This window comes from Hippichthys cyanospilos, chromosome 18 (assembly GCF_059441005.1).
Source record: "Hippichthys cyanospilos isolate Australia breed blue-spotted pipefish chromosome 18, RoL_Hcya_1.0, whole genome shotgun sequence".
Classification (NCBI taxonomy): Eukaryota; Metazoa; Chordata; class Actinopteri; order Syngnathiformes; family Syngnathidae; genus Hippichthys; species Hippichthys cyanospilos.
The window spans coordinates 12,148,055-12,169,014 of NC_142386.1; the positions used below are offsets into that span (position 1 = coordinate 12,148,055).

General features: G+C 38.3%; 2 protein-coding genes across 2 annotated transcripts; one reads left to right on the top strand and one right to left on the bottom strand.

Annotated features, from left to right (window-relative positions):
• The first annotated feature begins 274 nt into the window (after positions 1-274).
• Positions 275-11,563, top strand: layna (layilin a). Its single transcript, XM_088440810.1, has 8 exons — positions 275-362; positions 476-496; positions 3,266-3,569; positions 5,311-5,468; positions 5,548-5,589; positions 8,135-8,194; positions 8,281-8,377; positions 9,415-11,563. The coding sequence occupies exons 1-8, from the start codon at positions 275-277 to the stop codon at positions 10,121-10,123; spliced, it is 1,479 nt and encodes a 492-aa protein (XP_088296936.1). The 3' UTR covers positions 10,124-11,563.
• alg9 (ALG9 alpha-1,2-mannosyltransferase) lies at positions 11,538-20,687 on the bottom strand. The gene is made up of 15 exons (XM_088440803.1): positions 20,533-20,687; positions 19,154-19,289; positions 18,901-19,035; positions 17,584-17,654; positions 16,821-16,909; positions 16,595-16,730; positions 16,422-16,509; positions 16,232-16,337; positions 15,025-15,147; positions 14,812-14,966; positions 14,587-14,716; positions 14,361-14,508; positions 13,606-13,735; positions 13,396-13,526; positions 11,538-12,079 (listed from the first exon to the last, which is right to left on the bottom strand). The coding sequence occupies exons 1-15, from the start codon at positions 20,670-20,672 to the stop codon at positions 11,956-11,958; spliced, it is 1,842 nt and encodes a 613-aa protein (XP_088296929.1). The 5' UTR covers positions 20,673-20,687; the 3' UTR covers positions 11,538-11,955.
• Between the last annotated feature and the right edge of the window lie 273 nt (positions 20,688-20,960).

The following is a 20,960-nucleotide window of genomic DNA, read 5'->3' on the forward strand; positions in this document are numbered from 1 at the left end:
CTCTTAACAGATTACAGCCCCCTCCCTAACACGCACTGCACGCTTCTCATCCTCTCTTCCTTGCTCCTCCTTTCTTGACATAAGCGCGCACACACACGCACGCACACACCCACGCACACAATCAGACTGCAACACACACAAGAGAACCGGACTCTTTCTCTGAACTACATTGTTTGGACACTCGCAGCGTCCGATCGCTCTGACAAGTCTTGGTTGATGATGCACTGATTGCGTGACAGTCATATGATAAACTAAGTTACTTCTGCCAAGTCAGATGCCAGAAGTCATGGACCGGCTCACCACCCTCTGTCACCTCCTGATTTTATGTTTCAAACCATCAGGAGCCACCAGCCTCATCACAGGTAAGCTTCACACGCAATCACTTTCCAGCATCTTTCATACAAACTCACTTGTGGATCTGTTTTGGGGGTTCTTCTTGATGGACAACGTTGGATGTTTGGCTCCCAAACTGAAGTGGATGCATTCGAAGCAAGAGGTAAGCAGCCTTGGATGCTATGTGCAGTTACTGGATGGACGCTTTGTTAAATGGTCCTTTTGTATTTATGTAACGCAGTGGTTCTCAAATGGAGGTACGTGAGATTTTAAAAGGGTTTCCTCTAGATATGAGCAAAGCCAATTGAATGCTTTTTAATGCTGTGACTGGAACTGTACATTTTCATATTAAGAGCAAATTAATTAGAACATAAAATAATTTATTGCTTCATTGTGTTGTAGTGACTCCCTGGGAAATAAGTTTTATACTTATATGCAATCCGTTAATGACACAATTCCCTGAGAGACAAATCAGAAATATAGTTTGCTCATATGCATGTTTGGCAATCGCAAGTGTGCGCAGGTGGTGCCAGAGAAACTGGGTAATTCTGTAGACCATTGCAGCTTGGTGCAAGTAGACAGAGGTAGTTGCGCCCTGTGGGCATCAGCACAGTGGGGGCTAATCGGGCAATCAAATGCGGTTCCTCTCCATCTAAGGTCAGGCACGGAGGAATCAATATATATCAATATATATATATATATATATATATATATATATATATATATATATATATATATATATATATATATATATATATATATATATATAAATATATTTAAAAGCATAAGAGGGTTCAGTGTTTTTCTCATTGATGCTTATAAAACACCATTTTAAATGTTGTTCCAAAGATTAACGAATAGGACATGGATAGCACAGCACTTTATTTACTTATGTTTTTCAGTTCAAAATTCTTTGCATTGGTAGGGAGTACTTAGCTAGAAAAAAAATCATAAGGGTCAATCAATTAAAAGGATTACATCATTGATGTCTAATTTGTCAGACATACAGAATTTTTCAAAAATAATAATAATAATGATCAATTTGGACTAGCACAGCAAGAGAATTTCAATTTCACAAAATATGTATTTTTGTGGAGATAAGTTTGCAGTGATTTTCACTTTTTTCTTTTTTAAAATTTTTTCTACAGCATTATTCTAGATAATGTGCCATCTATCTCCATAATATGAAATCTATTAACACAAGGACAAAAGCCATTCTGCGGTTGTTTTGATACATTTTCCGACATAGAAAATACTTTAAGATGAATTAAGTTATTAATTCCTAAAAAAAATTACACTTGATGCACTTGTAATCCCATGGTAACATCCTTAACTGTTCTACAAGCATAAACAGGAGTTAACGTCTGTATGATAAAACTTAAAATTACTCATCCTTTGATGATGCCTTCCAGAGCTAATTATACTAATTAATAATGATGCATAGTGAGCAATAACTGTACACAAATTAACATCTACTTGGTGAAATAAATGTCTGTATGCAATTGATATTTATTGCGCTGTGGTGCTAAGCGGTCAGAACATTTTCCATGTTGTTACAGTATACAGTAAACATTAACATTATCATTATTTTTCCTCCTACACATGCCTGCACCCACACATACACTGAACCGGTCTATAGCAATACCTTTGACTATGTGTATTTTTCAATGAGGTACTTCCTGTGAAATATCGTTTTTTCAACCAAGTGATAATCAGTGCAAAGCAATTTGGGATTCAAAGGAAAAAAAAAAAAACGTAAAAGTTGTCTGCTGTGCTATCAGGTGTGACCGATTTCATTTTGGAACTACATTTGTAGTGGTGTCTCTTGTCCTATTTTAATCAGCGACCAGAAGAAATGTTGTATTTCTAGCTGTTGGCATAAAATTGTGTCATTAATGACAGTTAACATCAGTACACGACTTAACAAAGGCATACTATGTATTGCAAAGGAGACACTAAAACCAGGTAAAGTAATAGGTGCCTTCAAGTTCCAAATAAGTTACTGTTAATTTGAAAAAAATAATTAATAAAAATACAACTTCCGTCACGGAAATGACTTTGCTGATACCTGCAGAAACCCGGTTGAAAGCTCACATACTCCGTGAAGTACCTTCAGGTACCCCATTTGAGAACCATTGAACTAGACATCTAAAATTATGTTTTGGGTAGTCAAAAACAATATATCTTAAATCTGTAACTAAAATTCCATAATAATAATAATAATGTATCATATAATGTATAATAATGTCTAGTATAATAATAATGACAATAAAACTGTTGAATCTTGAATCTTACAATGTAAATTTCAGTCATCTGCAACATCAGTTTGGTTATGACATCACTGTTGTCACCAGTGTTGGGAGTAATGCATTACAAAAGTAACGTAATTACTGTAATTCATCACTTTTTGCTGTAATGCGGTAGTGTAAGGTATTGCGCACAAAACAAATAGTGATATTTTACTTGGTGAAAATTACAGTAACGCCCGTTATAATTCATTAAAATATACAGCCCCCAAAAACACCACTAAACCCTTTAAATTTATCAAATTAATCGAAGCAGTTGATAACATGAATGCAGTTCATTGGGTTGCCCTGAGATGACACTGGTGTATTGTTGGTATGCAGAGATTTTTTTTTTCCCATGTCCCTTCAGGAGCGTCGTACAGATACAAGTCCAAGGGAGCAATAATATTTATTTGGAGCATGTAAGTTGACTTAAGTTTAGTTTAAGGTCATTCCACCGGATGTGCAACGAGCATACTGAACTACATTTTGAATGCCAAATCCATATTTCCAGGTATATTGGTGAGAGTAATGTAAAAGTAATGCAATAGTAGTTTAATACCTTACATTTCAAATACTGTAATATAATGTAACTGATTACTTTAGGATGGCAGTAATAAGTATCGTGCGTGAATCTGTGTTTGCAGATCAGCGTGCCTGCAAGGCGGGCAGCGGCAGGCCATGTTACAAGTTGGCCTACTTCTCCGAGTTGCGCCGCAGGTTGAATTTCGCGGAGGCCGACCTGGCCTGCCGCAGAGACGGCGGGCAGCTGCTGAGCGTGGAATCGGCGTCCGAGCAGAAGCTAGTCGAGCGGCTCATCACGGATCTGAAGCCTACCGACGGAGACTTCTGGATCGGGCTGCGGCGTAACCATGGAGACGAGGACAGCAGCGGCAGCAGCGACTGCTCATCGCAATACCGCTGGCTTGATGGCACCAAGTCCACCTTTAGGTGGGTTACGTTGAGGGTAGGCTCTTGTCCACCAACTGTTGTTGGTGTCAAACTCAATCCTTCCCGCCACGTCATTTTATGTGGCCCGCCAAAGGTTAATTATAACTTCAAATTTCTGGCCAAATTTGTACCAAATTTGTATGTTATCTTCAACTTTTACACATTATTACCAATACCCCTTTTGAACAGTTTTAGTGGCTTCTGATTTCAAAATTTGTAAAATGTATTTGGCTTCACAGTCACAATGGCCCTCCGACACAAACTATTACTACAATGTGGCCCATGAAAAAAAAACAGTTTGATACCCTTGACCAACAAGACTTGCTAAACTAATCACACGTGGCGTTAACACAGTGCATCTCAAATATTGTTTGGAAAGTCCTTCTTAAGAAAGCGAAAACATTTCAACCCCTCCACCCTGTCGTGCAGTGGTCCCCAAACCACCCAGTACCGGTCGGTAGATCAACTGGCACCGGCCTATATGTGCCGCACCTGAAATATTGATGTTTTGGAACTGATTTAGTTCATTCATTTGTGCTTTGTTTGGCTTGATCTTTGTTTTCAGCGCCGCTTCTGGCCGCTGATGGTATTACATAGTGACAAGGATGATGCGATTTCTAGAACAGTTGGTGAGCACACACTAACGAAAAAAAAGCAATATAAATAGACTCTCGACAAATGTTACCTTCACTTTTTTACGGGGTTTATACAAGTTACAGGTTAGTCTGAATTATTATTATTATTTTTTAAAAACCTTAAACTGCATCAAAGCGCCTGAAATAAAAACAAATGAATCCTGATTTAAACTAGAATATTTTTTGGCTAACTGAACTGTTTGAGGCGGGAAAAAAAAAGTATTAATCAAGAATAAATGTAAATTGATCTGGGCAGTGGTTAGCACGTCCGCCTCACAGTTCAAGGACCTGAGTTAGAATCCACCTTGCTCCGACATTAGTGTGTGGAAAAAAACATGCATGGCAGGTATATTGGACATACTAAAATCGTCCTTAGGTGTGATTGGGTGCGTGATCGGTTGTTCGTCTCTGTGTGCCTTGAAATTGGCGGGCAAACAGTTCAGGGTGTCCCCCATCTACTGTTCGGTCAAATAGGGTAGACACCGGCAAGCCTGCAACCCTTGTGAGGACAAGGATAAATGAATTTAAATTGATCGAGAACATTAACACAGGAACACCGTTATCTTAAACATTTTAACCCGAGGAAAAGGCATAAAACATTGTGCAGATTCCACATTCCACACACTTTGACAATGAGAGCACCACTGCATCACCTAGTGTCATGGTTGTGCAAATACACTGCAATTTCTATTCTCCGGGGATATACACGCACCCCTCCTTTTCTACAAGTCCAAGACAGAAAGAAGTCTAAGACAGAAAAGCTCTGATGACATCACAAGTTCTTACAGGCTTTTTGGACATAGTGCCTATAATTTCTTCATTCCTCACTGCCATCTAATAAAAGTGTCATTTTTCGTTTTAGATATACCCCCCGATATATATCCAATGACGTTATATGACTAAGTCTAAATGACAGCCCCAAAATGCCCATTAAATAAGATCAATAACTCGCTCTCAAACAATTACAGTAAAAGTGAACATTATCACCCCACAGAGAGATTTATTGCAGCGCCGCATTGGTTTTATCTAAGTGAGCCCAATAAATAGGAGCGTGGAGGCACTTTTGAGAAAAAGGACATCGTTTCTGTGTGCGTGCGCATGTGCAGGAACTGGCACTGGGATGAGCCATCTTGCGGCTACGAGGTGTGTGTGGTCATGTATCATCAGCCGTCCGCTCCGCCAGGGTTGGGAGGTCTCTACATGTTCCAGTGGAATGACGACAACTGTGAAACCAAGCACAATTTCATCTGCAAATACACGGCAGGTATACCTTACACGTTCGCCGGAAACAATCGTGATGTATATGCTGCTTCATAGATTTGTTTTGTTTTTGTTTTCAACAGACAAATCGGCTGATTCTTCTCCTGCAAACTCCACACGTGGAGGTAAAATGAAAAAGTGTTCTTTTTAAGTGCTTTTGTATGATCGAAGCAATCGCTCTTGAAGCCAGTTATTCATAACTTGGGCGGAAAAAATTAATTGGACAATATTAACTCGCTCAATCCCAAAGACTTTAAGACTTTATCTCGTGTTAAAGTGCTTTCAATATTGTATTTATTGTAAATTTTAGTGCTTAATTCAAACTTGAATTGGTTAACCATGCGTCCCAAGATTGCTAGTGACATTAAAGAGAGAAATAAGAAGATGATTTATATGAAAACAAAGTTGGAAATAATCAAGAAATACGAAGAAGGCCAAGTTACTGTAGCTTAGCCTAGGCTACCCTCACAAGGTAATATGGCTATAACAAGCTCGTTGCTCAAAGGTAAATAAATCCTTTATATATTTTTTATTTATGATGTTATTTAATTGTATAAATGTATATTATATATAAGCAGCGCTTACTATACTATTTTGATACCAATTTTTAATTTTTATATACAATTTTGATGTTTTTACCTGGGGTTTTACACCCATTAGCTATTTCACATAGGTTTGGATTGCCCGCCATCCGGCGAATTCACGTCACAATCCCAACTGCAGAGTGGATGAATCTTGTAAACCAGGGTCCCACTGTATTATATTAACTATTACTTTAGATAGTAACGTACTAAAGTGATCAATTACTTTGATAATCGATTTGTTGATGGATTAATACTAGCCCATTACTAAAGATAAATACATAAAAACTTTTGTTAAAACAATTAAATACTAGCCCACTGCTCAAGATAAATACATAAAAACTTTTGTTCAAACAAATACATTTAAAAATATCTAGAAATTGGGGGCTGGAATTGAATGTCTGGACTCTTAAAAAATTAAAAATATTCCTATGGGATTGAATGGGTTAAAGTTGGCAACAACAACCCCCCCCCAAAAAAAAAACAAAAAACAAAAAAACAACTACCATAGTTAAAATGAAATTATTGATTTTGCTGATTTGCCCTGCCATTGTGAAGGCAAGGCAAGGCAACTATATTTACAATATTTAAACACAATCTAAGATTTTGAAATGTAGTACTTAAAACATTTTAAAGTGAAAAACACATTCATAGTAATACAAAAAGCATACAATTTGATTTAAAACATGTTTTAAGACAGTAATTGATCATTGGCAATGAATCAATTATCAAATTGATTGTCTGATATTTTAAAATGGGGAAAAACCACCTGAACATACAAATGTAGTGCATAATGACATCCAAGCCCAACCCCAAAAAAGTAAAATAATAAAATTAAATAAGTAAATATTTTGTTTCTGCAATTGCTCCATGTTAGCAGTCATGTGTTGAATCAAAATAAAATGCAAACATTTGCTTTGACTTTTTACTGAAAAAAAGTAAAAATTTTGTCCATTATTTCCCTGACGTTTCGGATCAAACCGTCACCAAATCTCATTTTACTTCTGTTATTTCAGTTTATTTGAAATAATTTTGAATCAAGGCATGTAAATTAAATGTTTTATTAAATCGGAAGTATTGATTATTCAATAAAATAATAAACAGATGAATCCAGTCCTTCTCAAATTTTGCAGCGGGCTCTCCTAGGTAGGGAGGGATTGTGAAGTGTAGTTGCATATTCTCAGCACTAGGTGGTACAGTGGCACTCATTGTCAAAGTCTGTGTGGGAGTCATAAACTTTCTACATTTACATTTTCTTTCTAAATCACATGAATGATTAATTGATTGTGATTTAGAAAATAATCAGCTCAGTGATTTATACCTTTTTCTTTGTGTGAACTATTTTAGTGCCAAGCATTATCAGGAAAGAAAACCTCTATTGGGCCAGTATATTTAACATTTTCACTCATCTTTCAAGGACAACAGAATATTGTGTGCTATGTCTATATAAATATGGGTGCTGCCATATAAAAGATTGACTTCCATTCTTCAGTTAGAATTGGTGTAGGTAATATCTGTGTTGTAAGTCTGGAAACACTGCTATCCAATGACCACAGTTGGCACTACAGCGCTCAATTGGCTTATATTAGGTAAGCATTAGTCAAGGGTGTCAGCTACCCTCCATAAAAAACGACGAGAATTTTATTATTTGTTATTGTCATTACTATTTGAAAAGACAAGAATTCTCATCCATAGCATGAAAGAGTTAAAAAGTTTTCAGATTTTGGTGCTCCTATCTTAATGTGTCCAGATCAATTTACATTTATTGTTAAGAATGTCAAAAATGTTTCTAGTTTAAATAGGTTTTGCTTGTTTTAAAGGTACTTTGATGCACTTGGAGTTTTTTTTCTGTTTCAGAAAAACTTGCAACCTGTATAAACCTTGTAAAAAAAAAAAAAAAAGTCATCATTTGTTGAATGTTGATTTAGAGTACGTTGCTTTTTTTGTTACTGTTAAAGAGGATACAATTTTAAGCATACTTCATAACATTTTTATAGATTATAATCTTGTTTATAATTACAGCGGTGATTAGAGAAGCACTGGATGAATTGATGATTAACAATGATGTCTGCCATTTTTGTCATTATAGATGTTTTTTCCTCATCCGTGCCCTTGAATCCGAGTGATCATAACGCAAAGAGGAGCACAGGTTTACAATTACAGTTTCTTTCCTCATATCCGTGAGTCCGCTCATTTTCAATCTAAATGGTGATGTGATGTCTGATTTTCGCATAGCCCTGAATATCATCTACATCATCATCCCCACCATCCCGCTCATTCTGCTGCTGATGACAGTGACGGGCGTCTGCTGCTTCAAAATGCTTGCGGCACGGTGAGTATCCCATTTGTCGAGCAGTCTGTCAATGACCGGAAGCATCTTGAGAGGAACGTGCGCAGCCATAGCGCACAAGTTTTCAACCTTAACTGAAACATCAATACAATGCTTATCCGTCACGCAGCAAATGATCTGCATGCAAATTGATGTGTGTTTAACAATCCGATTGACATGATCGTTCCTGACAGTGAAAATCTATTTTGTTTACACATGGAAATGGACAAAGTGTTTGGACCTCACCCTCAATCGATTGTTTTTAAGTATTTTAAACAGAGTATACACAGAGATTATTTGTCCCTTTTTCTTACAGAAAAGGCCTAAGTTACTGCATTGTGCATTTGGTACCTTCAGTGGAGTCTTACTTGATTTGATCAGCCTCTTAATAGCACTACTGTCGAGTTGGTATCATAAAAATCATCATTACTATACAAAGTACAATATAAGAGTAACAATGTAGCTAAACTGTTAGTCTTGCCTTTACTTTTTTTCAAGAGATGGATGAAATTAGATGTCAATCTTTGTGTCTCAAGGAAGCATATTGCTCATTGTTATGACTTATAATCGCATAACTCAAAACAGACCCTTTTTTCACATTACTGTGTTTGAATAACATTAAAATGATCACTTCTATATAGTATGCAGCGTTTGCACAGAATGAGGCTGCGTTGATAATTTTACTGGTGGACTTTGACACATTATGAAAAGGGAAAGACGGCTTGACTTGACTCCTTCAACCCTGGGTGGGGGAATAAACAGCGACAGGCAACGTTCAATACTCTGATCTCACAGCAGTCGTCACTTGGGTAAAGAACATCCCAAATAAGATGATCAGCAAATCATCTCCAAAGACCTCCATTTCAAACAAATTGGATGTTTCAGAAAATGACTATCCATGGAAGAGTAACGAGGATGTTTGAACAATTGATGGGGAGATAGAAGAGGATGTCTGGGAGTTAACGGGAGGTGTCATGAAGTGGTTAACACCTCGCAAAATATTTGTTCTGATTGAGTTTGCTTTGTTGTGCTTTGGATAGACGAACGAAAGATAAGAAGTCAGAAGTACCCAGCGAAGAGCCTAGCGCGCGGCGTAGCCCGACTTTGACTGACGTCTACAACGTGATTTCCTCCCAGAACGATGACGACTTGGTGTCGGGGCGCCCTCAAACCAAAAACACGTCCTTCCTGTGCTCGTCCCCGGACACCCCAACAGGAGATTACGACAACCTCGGGGGCCGCGACACCGAGAGCGGCTTCGTGACTCTCGCCAGCAATGAAAGCTGCTTCCTCAACTTTGACCTCAACGACCTCAGCTTGGGCCGCCGCGGAACGCGCGACTTCTACAACAGCAGCTTAGGCCGCCCGGCAAAGAGGGACGCGACCGACGGGAGTCTTTCTCAACCCGGCCATTTTTACGACCGCAGTCTGGGCCGCCGCACAACCAAGAGCGAGCATTTCGGCAGCGGCGGCGCCTATGCGGACCACGAGTTGTCCGATGACATCATGGCGGCCAAGAGGGACCACTATGAGCCCAAAGTTACGCCCGGGGGTCCTGCGGTCAAGGCGGATTTGTATCAGACGTACAGCAATATCGGCAACAGGGACTCTTACCAAAGCATCCTGGGAACATACGGAGGCCGCAAACCTTACCAGGCCACTCTGGGGACCTACAGAAGTGGTCTGGACCTCAACGGTGGGAGGAGATACTCCAATGAACAACACTGGCTCAACCATGGGAAGTATTGACATGTGAGTGTGTGTACACAGTACAGTTATGTGTGAGGGTGGTCATGGATGGAAAAACAAACAAACAAAAAAGATCTAATGTAAATGACACTACCAATTGGATATGCTTCTTTATTAAATCACTGCAGTGTATGAGGAAAGTATTCAGTATGCTTCACTTTTTGCATGTTTTGTAATGCAATAAGGCACTCTAAAGCAAGTGTACTTCTGTAAGTGTACCTCTCGTGTCCATATTTGAGGTATGGATGGGCTCAACTGAACAATATTGTGAAGACTGATAAATATTTGGTGTTTCAAAACAACCCCCTTAGTTCGTTTGAATGTGCTGCGCCATTTTAAGACCGGATATCACGTCAAATCGTCGATTGGGCCATCCCTTGCACCCACAAGTTGCTATTGAGTGTTTCTTTGTCTCTTTCTGGCTAGGTCTCCATAAATAATCTGAAACTCAAAAAATTGGTTAAAAAAAAAAAGGCAAGCCAAATTGGCTATCTTCGCTGCATAACATGTCTGCCCCCTGCAGGAGATTATGGCTGCGCACATCACTTACAAAATGTTTCGCTCACCTCTTCGTTAAGAATCTTGTAAGTGAACGTTTTGTACCCCGCCCACTCTCCACTCCAATTAAAAACAAGATAATTATCTGTAAAAATTGTATAAGTATAATCCAAACTATCCTTTTTTACATTAACAAAACAAAGCAATATGAATCAATTTCCAACAACTGTTAGAAATTTTACAGTGTTTATACAGGTTGCAGGATAGTCTAAAACTGAAAAAAATCAACGGGAGTTAAAGGAGAAAAAAAAAACAGCTTTGATTATTCCAAAGCTGCATTCATCTGAGCTCACAATTTTGGTCCCAAAAAAACAGGTATCATTATTCAGCCCTGGAATACTGTATAATTGAATGTTGAAGAAAGACTGATGTTGCATGCAAGAAGCAAAACGTATGAATGAAATACGCTTGATGAAATGTTGTTTGCTTTTTATAACAGTATACCAGACAATGCGTCTGTGTAGCGGACTAAGGCCTCAAATATCGCATTGACGTGGTCAAGAGTACTAATTCTTCTGATTAAGTCTTTGTTTCCTTTAAAGAAAAAAAAAAAAGCGCATGACATTTGCATGACCAGTTGACATGCATCGATGTGGGCTCCCTGCCTGTAATGTTGTCAAGATTCACACAATGAGTAAAATGCAAGTGCTTGTTTTCATGTTGTACAATTAGAAAAAGGGTCGCGATAAAAGCAGCAATTCAGTCATTTCCTTGTGAGTCAATCCATTTGGGTTCATAACAGCTGTGAGTGTTGAGGTTGCCTGTTAATCGTAGCATGCTATTGAGGAATTGATATTTGTAAACATGTGTCTTGATAATGTCTACAGTACTTTGTATGTTTAAGAAAATAAACAGACAGTGGTGATGTCATTTTATTCAAAAACAAAATGTTTCCACAGTCACATTTCTCATGTATTACCTCCCAATCAAAATCAAATTCCCTTTCATTCTCATCACATGAAACATACTTAACTTTTTCTTTTTTAATGACATGATTTACTGAGGACTTGTCTTGCATTCAGGGTGCACTTTGATCTCCAGTGGGAGGACAAACACGACACACACAAGGACACGCAAACACACGATTACTGCCAGTAAACAGCTCTTGGAATTCTTTTCACATGCACACACACACACACACACACACGAGAGTCCTTAAGAGCTCCATTTCTCCATTTAAGACGAGTATTTCCAAACTGGCACGCATGCGTACACAACAGCAGCTGTGTCAAGTCAAAAGGGTTGGTTGCTGTCGCAAAGCCAAGGTTCAAAGGTCAGGCATGGCCACGTGTACGAGGCTGTTTTTGCCGCCGTGATTTCAAGATGACGTAGCGTCTGTAGCTGGTGTGGTGGTCCGAGATGACAGGGATATAAAACGCTCTGAAAATCGGAGAGGACCTAAGAGATTGACAAAGCAACCATTTTGGAGATTAATGTAACTTTGTATCTGAATTTGGGTCTTGTTGATGCAATACATATCATGGAAAAAAAGGCTTTCCGTTGCTTATTAATGTTATGTGCACATGATAAAAAATTGAGACGATTTGGGAAAGACTATCATCTTACAGTCGCTCACATCTAAAGACTGCTTATGCCAATCTCAGAATTAAATTTTAATATGAATGTGAATTTTGCAGGGTCACTAATTAAAAGATGAGATTCTTTAGCCATTTGCATTTTTTTTCCTCCATCATGCTTTTGGAATTAAGGAAATAGATAAGTCGATCTATCTATCTATCTATCTATCTATCTATATAAATATATATTTTAAAAATGTATTCATGACTCTTTAATAAGACAATCGATTCGACCAGTTTAATAACTTTTAAAAATGGAATACTTTTGAAATTTGTCAAAATGAATTTTGTGTTTACAACTGCTTGCTAATGAGGTGATGAAGCCAGCAAAGCTAAAGGGAGATTTTATTTATAATGCTGTTTTTGACTAAGTAATTGGAAATTGACCCAGTTTGTTATGGAGGCATTAAATTTGCATTTTTTCTTCTTCTAAACTTCAGTATAGCTGAAAAGTATCAAATATACTTGTCAAATGTAATCTTTTAATAAATAAAACAGGGCACCTATCACATTTTTAAATTTAATAACACTATTTTAAATTTCAAAAGTTTTTTTTTTCCTTTTATTCATGCAAATATTTGCAATGGGGGTCCTTAGAAAATATGCTTTCTAAAATGGGTCCCTGACTCCAAAAAATTTGAGAATCCCTGACCTGGTGTATGCAGCAGTTTGCGTGGAAAAAACGTGGACAAAAACAAGAATGTGGATGGTGCTCTGATTAAGAAATAAAATTCATATAACCATAGACATTCATCATTGTCATTTGTATTATAATTCTTCAAGACTCAAAATATTTTTTTTTTAGTTTTTGCTGAGCAGTTTTGTGAATCATTAACAATTTGTGGAGCAAGTTTCTAATCATATAGATCATTTTTTGCAGGTTAATCTCATGGAGATGGAGCATTAACATGAACAAGTATTATTATTAGTGTTGTTATATTTTTAAGTAATGATGAATGCATCAATGGCCATTGAAATATCCGAGTGCATTTGAACGCACCGTGTGTCTAAGCTAATCAGAACGAAAAAAATTCAGAGAAAATGCTTCTCAATAAAGGCTTGTTATGGCTATTGTATTGATATCCATGTAGTAGGTGAAATACTTCCAAAGTGTAATTACTGGTAGATGTTAAATACCTAGAAGCTTGAAGAAAAGGCTTATAGGCTATGATGCTCCATTCTTCTTTGTTAGCCACGTAGCGTGGTTCAAGTGACGTTTCTTCTTCTGTGTCGAGGTCTACCAGGTAGTGGCAACTCCGGACGTCCACCTGCATGGTTCCAACATTACACTTGATCATGCTATTGAATGCTAACAGAGATCTTATTCGGGAGGAAAGCTTGTCTTACGTATCTGCTGGGTTCCTCCAGATTTTGGTCGTTCATGTCAGTAGGAATGATCTGCGTAGCTTGTGGACCTGGAGAGTACGGCTTGGGGAGTTGACCTTTAAACTCACTTCGGATGAAGTGTAGTTGCCAACTGGAGATCAAGAACAGGAAATGGTGACTACAGACAGACACACACACGAATGCACACACACACACATTTTATATTTGGAACATTATACTGAGATTTAGGCGGCTCGTTGAGGCAGCTGTTAGCATGTTCGCCTCACAGTTCAGGGACCCAAGTTCAAATCCACCTCACTCTGGCCTTCCTGTGTGGAGTTTGAATGTTCTTCCCAAACCTGCTTGAGTCCTCTCCGGGCACTCCGGCTTCCTCCCACAACCCAAAAACATGCATGGCAGGTGTACTGGACACACTAAATTGTCCTTAGGTGTGATTGAGTGTGTGAATGGTTGTTTGTCCCTCTGTGCCCTGCGGTTGACTGGCAACCACTTAAGGGTGTCCCCTGCCTACTGCCCATATTCTGCTGGGATAGGCACCAGCAGGCCTGCGACCCTAGTGAGGATAATTGGCTCTAGAAGATGGATGGATGAATATACTGAGATTTTGGTTGAGACAAGGTGACATCTGAGCCACAGATCACACGTTTGAGTAGATCACTAATAGCAGTGAATGAATTAACTGACTAAACTGAAGTTTAACATGAAGAATAAATGCCCGTAGCTTGCCGTAGCTCTTGGGAATCCTGACTACTGACTTGTGAGGAAGAAGAAAGCTGCTGGGGAAGCGGTGCCACTCCTTGCCCACGCACACGCTAACTGATCTGCCTTCGTGGCCCGAGTGCAGGCTCGTGTCCCTGGCTATGCGGAGGAACTCGGGGTATAGGTCCAGAGGTGCGTGGTAGCCTGGAGCAAGGGATAGACGAAAGCAAAAGTCAACGATGAGACACAAGGACCTGAGTCCACAAATGAACACAATCCCACCTCTGAAGAGAGCGACGGAGCGAGAGAGTGACACCACAGCAAAGACAACAACTGCACTAAGCGCCAGCCAATTGGAGGAGACCGTGTAGTGTTCTAGTCGGTAGCTCTGAAACAGGAAGTGGTAGCATTTCTGTAGGAAGAAACAAATGATGGTGAAAAAAAATATCGATAGACAGTGGACATAATATTGATATTATGTTATTATATTATTGATTGGAAACCCGCCTGAAGAGAGGAGAGGGCCACGGCGCCACTGAGACAGATAAGGGGGTAGATGGGAAAGAGAAAGCGCTCTTCTTTGTGAGGCCGGGTGAAAAAAACCAACATCCACAGGTACATGGGGGACAGGGTGAGCCAGTATGGCCGACCCAGGTTCTGCACTGCAAGAATCACGTGATTATGTGAGAAGCTCGCTCGCTCGCTCACTCACTCACTCACCATTGAACTTGTGCAAGAGCGTCTCCATGAGAGCAGTTAGTGGCAGCGAAAAGAGGGCAAGAACAAACACCAGGTTGAAGTTCAGAGCTCCGTTCACAAAGTAGAAGTGCCACGGCTCTGTACCTGGGGAAAAAAAAAAAGCCCCGATAACATGTTTGGAAAACCAACCAACTTGAGAATATCTCAAGACATGCTCCACCAAAAAGAATTGATCGTTAAACACCGTGGTCGACACACAATCGAGGAAAATGCATTCAAATGACAGTTATTGGCTGGAAATTTTAAATGTGCGAGTATCAATACAAAGTATCATATTGGGCCGATAAACCAGCCTTATTTCAAGGTACTGGCAATTGCGCTAAATAGGTGATGGATATTGAGAACAGGTGCGCAACAGGCTCATCCCACAATAAGATAGAGTCCCAAAAGGGAGAGACGTAACAGATCATGACAGCTAGTAGGCACAATGACTTCACACAGGAAGCACTTTGCCTGACCCCAAACTAAACTTAAATAAACTTACAAGCTCAAAATATTCCCAAAATAAATATTATTGCTTGTGGACTCGTAAATTATTTCCGGATCATTGGAAATGTAAAATAAAAACGGACAAATTAAATGACATAATCAGGCCTGACTCGCTCAGGACTCATCAACACACCAGCACCATCTCAAGGCAAACAAGTGAACTGCATTCATATTTTCAACAGCTACAATTAATACAGGTATGATTAATTTAAAGGGTTTAGGAGTGTTTTTTTGTTTGTTGTATTCTTTAAATTATATATTATGATTATTGCACACAGATGTGATTCTAATATGTATTTATTACTGTTTTTTAAGCATTACTGTAATTTATTAATAGTATTCATTTAAAGGGTTTAGGAGCATTTTGGGGGATTTGGAATGAATTAGGCTATTTACATGTAAAAAGCGGCTCTACTTGTGAAAGATTCACATTACAAAATTAACTCGGGAATTAAATAATTTCATAAGTAGAGGCACCACTGTATGTATTCATTGTAATTGATAAATAATTTGGACACTTTTATGAATTTGAAATTTTCCAAATTGTCAAAATAATACTCAAACAACACTCTTACAAACTTTTACATGTCACAGACTAAATCAGTAACTGAATACGTTCATGTCAATTTGGAATGACATGTTGTTGAACAGATTCAGGAATTGGGTGTGTGTTAATTACCATACAGATCAGGTCCATGTGGAGAGAATACATTATACAGTAGTATATTGAGAGGTGCCACCACCAGTTTGCCATAAAAGAAAGAGTCCAATGCAACCAAGGGGACCTGAAAAAAAAAAAAAAATCAAATGCCTCAAAGTTTAATTGTTCACTGCTCAAAGTAACTTTTTTTTTAACTTTTATTTCATACCAGCAGTAGCAGCAGAGCAACAGCGGACCAAGTGATAAAACTCTTCCACTGCCTCTTTATTACAAGCATATCAAATGCAATTGGCACCCTGCAGAGAAAAAAGGCCAAAATGGTGAATAAAAAATATATAGTTTTATAATTTATTAGAAGGGGATTCTGGTTAATGTCAGTACCCAATCAAAGCAGAGAAAGGCCAGCCAACAATGGCGCCGGTGGCTACACCCGCAATCGATAATGGCACACAGTCCTGGAACCACCCTGTCATGGCGACCAACGTTGTGTACATACAGAAGGACGAGGGCAAGAATGCTGGGGAGGAAAAAAACAAGCAAACAAACAAAGATGAGGAATCACAACAATATTAAAAAAAAAATGCCAATTTTGCCAAATTTGCACAACCTGCAGAAGAGCAGAACATGCCAGTGCTCAGGACGAGGAAAGCCAGCATCAGACGACCAACGTGCAAACCAAATTTCTTACAAACTGCCCTAGAAACACAAATTTAATGTTAATAATGTTAATTAGAGCTACATAATTATGGTCAAAATAATAATCATGATTATTTTGGTCAATATTGAAATCACGATTATTAATCACAATTATTCAGCATGTTTGGTCAAACATGCAAACACAACATACAAATTCTATGAGACGAAATATCTCACTAGCTATGAAGTGAACGAGATATAATGAGATGGGATGCAATTAACAATTGTTTTTCCAAACGTTGCTACAATAACAAATGATGCAGCTGAGATCTGTTTTATATAGAGCATCTTAATAATGGCTCTCTTCAATGTTTTTTGCACACCGGCTACATTGATACCTTGTGAGAGATTGCTGTGTGTGTGTGTGTGTGTGTGTGTCTATATATATATATAAATATATATATATGTGTGCGTGTGTCTTAATTCGACACAATAATATAATGTACAGAGGACTGCGGAAATAAGAAATTATGTACTGGTAAGCTGCTGAAATTCTTGAATAATTTTAATTTCATTTTCAGTAGGTCTCAAAATGCTTAATAAGCCATCAAACTGGTTGTCGATTAATTTTATTAGTTGTTGATTAATCGTTGCAGCTCTACTAGACTGGCCCACCAGGAGGTGTAATAAGGTTGGCAAGAGAGGCTCCTCAGCTCTATAAACAGTGAACTTACTTGTAAAAATAAAGCTCACAGACACAGCAGCAGAATGCGAGGACACATCGCACAAAGTAAAACACTAACACCTGCAACACAAGAATAAACATACAGCTTGCATAAGTTCTAATGCAGTGGTTCTTAAGACATTTTTCAAAATGTATGGTATATTTTTTTTAGACAAGTACCTCGCTTTTTGGAGTTAAAAAAAAAGCTCAAAACAGAGTGTTGTACCATATTTGTCTGATTTAATACATTTTGGGAAATACTGCATTTCTAAGACTTTCCCCCCTCATTTTCAAACCGTATATTAGGGGGGATAGACTTATAAATCAAAACAGACCAGGTATGATCATGTCTTTACATTTACTTTAAATAATTTTATATATCTCTAATTTCATATAGCATTCGTTTTACAGTGTTTGCACAGAACGTCAAAAACAGTAAAAATGAAGGCTCAACTTCTATTGGACTGTATCTCACTAAAAGATAACAACACCGCCCCCTTGTGGACAGAAGACGGACGGGCCTTCACACACGTTACTACCTGATAACAAGTTTGCGCTGGGAGCTGAGAAAAAAAAAAAAACAATATGACGTTTGTGTAAGATATGAATGTGCGGGCCCGCTATTCCACAAATAATGTCAAATTTATTCGTGAATCTCCAAATAACACCCGCAAATCAAGAATATGTTCTGAAATGCGCAAGTCACCGAGATCCGCTCACGCTAATTTTTTACATAATGATGTTTGTCCGCTGATTAACAAATGCACATTTGACAATTCAAAATCAGAATACATGACCCACAAATGATCGGTTACCGCAAATGCACACACAAAAAATTGAAAAAAAAAACCATGCAATTATCAGATTTGTGAATCACAAAAGCACGTGAAAATCCCGGATATATTTGTGAATTTTAAAATGACATTTTGAAATCATGAATGTTTATGTATCAAGAAAGAATACTTAATAATACATTTTCTTATTTATTGATTAAATTTATGTAATATGTTTCTTCATTAATTGATTAAATTTATGTTTTCTAATAATAATTTTGACACAAGTCTCCGCATAGAAAACTGCATCACTAAAATGCACACCCAAAATTTAAATGTTTTGCAAACAAATCAAAAAAAGAAAAGGTAGCAATTAAGTCTAATGAATTTGCTTTTATTTTGAAAAAGAAAATGTATTGTTCCTGGCTCAGCATTACATTACATGTGCTAATAATTGCAGAAACCCTGTTAAATCTCGTACCGCCTGAAGTGCCTTCACGTACCCCCATGTGAGAACCGCTCTTCTAATGTGATGTCAAATGCAGAACACTTGCCTTGCTTGTCTGCAGAACATGCGCATGCAAAAAGGCCGGGAGAGCGTGAAGCCACAAGTAAGCATAGGACCTGATGGCGTACAATGGCGAGTACTCCCATGTTTGCATCCCTGTGCCATAAAGCAGGTAGTGCATCTGTCAGAAAAGAGTCATCACAACTAAAGTTACTTCATTTTTATACACCAACCATTAAAAAGTCAATTCGCCACAACATTTCATCTGTAAACATCTTTTTTTTTTCCTTTAAACTCACAGGCTCCCAGTAATTGAAGGTCTCGTCACAGTCTGAGATGTTGCTAAGCAACGCTGCGCAGAAGCGTGCCGACAACAGACATTTAAAGGCAGTCGAACCTTCCGGGGCCCAAACCTGCCCACCGCGACTAATTGACCTATGAAATGAACACACACAAAAAGAGTTGTTTGATACTTAGATGTACTTTACTAAGTGTTAGTGATGGTCCGGCAACACCGATGCATCGGCGCATGTGTCAAAGCTCATTGAGCAAAAACCCCGTGTCAGTGTGCGTATCACTTTAAGAAAATCATGCGGGTCATGTGACCGATCGATTCACACCACAAGCAAGTCCACCTGATTTAAATTTGATTAGTTTCATCTATGGAGTTTTTTTTTTTTTAAGGTATTTATTTCACTTCATTTAACTTCATACTTCCATGTATTGGGCTAGGCAATTGTAAACAATTTTATAAGCCATCACATGTTTTGCCACATGAAGGTTTGCATAGAAAATTATAAATTAAGTTGTGGATATAATTAACTACCTTGGTATTTAATACATATACAATATCTTAATAATGGCTCTCTTCAATGTTTTTTGCACACCGGCTACATTGATACCTTGTGAGAGATTTTTGCAGGAAAAAAAGAGAATCATTATATGGTCAAAACAACCGATTTTCCTCATCGACGCAAGTTCATAAAACTGATAGCATATTTCAAAGATATTTTAAATTTGGATTAAAACAGAAACAATACAAAATGCCATATAAACATAAATAATACTGTTAATAGGTTGGATGCAATGAAAATAAGATCCATCGTGTGTCCCATCGATTTAAACAGTGACACAGGATCAATGGAATTGATATGAAATATTTACTGTATCAATACAGTTTGCCCAATGTGTCGATACGCTAAAGGAGGTCTCATTTGCCGATGACTTCTAAGAGTTTCCACCGAATTCATTCATTCATTGTTTAGTTGTAGTTATCAGTACAGCGGTGCGAGGGCTTTTTACTATGTGCAAAACAAAACAAGAAAATCACTTCTAATCAGAAATTTGATACCTCACTAGAATTTCACACATCACATGAGTTGATTCAAGTCTTTCGTCACCATAAAAATGAATCCACAGTCTTAACATTTAAAGTTGATGGTCGATGCAATAGTTATAGTGAATGCAGCGTGTCGTGCCGACCAGCTGACATCAAACAGCAATTGGGTCGAAAACTGAAACCCGACAGCTTGATCACAAGCGATTGTGTGGTTGTCATGAAATTGTTATCGGATTAGCAAACAGGCTAGCTTTTTAGCTCCCCTGCCCGTGCAGTCAGTCAACATAAGCATGGATACTGCAGCGCATCTCCTGTCTTTCGTCGCCGCCTTTTACTCACTCCTGCCGCGTTGCTGTGACTTTACTGTCTTCGCCCCCTCGCCCCTCTTTCGGGGTCCGTGCCTCTGAGGAGGCGATGACGTTATTCGCATCTTGTTTGCTGCCTCGTCTGCTTCGTTGACGGAGCCCCTTGGCCGCCATGTTTACTGACGAGCTCCTCCGGGTCGAGCTTCGGTCATTTCCGTCAATGCTCTGCTCGGGACACGAAATCAATACAGGCTCGTCACACTTGCACTGATTTTGAATATTAATTTTGAACACGATACTACTGAAAAATACTTTTTTAATTTCTAGCTCTAAATGTTTTTGTTTAACATTATATTAACTTTGTACATGATTTGACTTTACCCATGATTTGTGCTGATTAGAATGAAATATCTGCTTATTAGAATTTTGACTAACATGAGTGTGATCCAGACGTTTATGGCA

What these genes read in the sequence shown, in the direction of transcription:
- layna (XM_088440810.1), top strand. Translation starts at nt 275, where the DNA reads ATGCCAGAAGTCATGGACCGGCTCACCACCCTCTGTCACCTCCTGATT. An exon ending in GGCACCAAGTCCACCTTTAG is followed by an intron (nt 3,570 to 5,310) that starts GTGGGTTACGTT and finishes GCGCATGTGCAG; the next exon opens with GAACTGGCACTGGGATGAGC. An exon ending in TTCAAAATGCTTGCGGCACG is followed by an intron (nt 8,378 to 9,414) that starts GTGAGTATCCCA and finishes TGCTTTGGATAG; the next exon opens with ACGAACGAAAGATAAGAAGT.
- alg9 (XM_088440803.1), bottom strand. Translation starts at nt 20,672, where the DNA reads ATGGCGGCCAAGGGGCTCCGTCAACGAAGCAGACGAGGCAGCAAACAA. An exon ending in GTCACAGCAACGCGGCAGGA is followed by an intron (nt 19,290 to 20,532) that starts GTGAGTAAAAGG and finishes TTCATTTCATAG; the next exon opens with GTCAATTAGTCGCGGTGGGC. An exon ending in GCTCTTGCACAAGTTCAATG is followed by an intron (nt 14,967 to 15,024) that starts GTGAGTGAGTGA and finishes TGATTCTTGCAG; the next exon opens with TGCAGAACCTGGGTCGGCCA.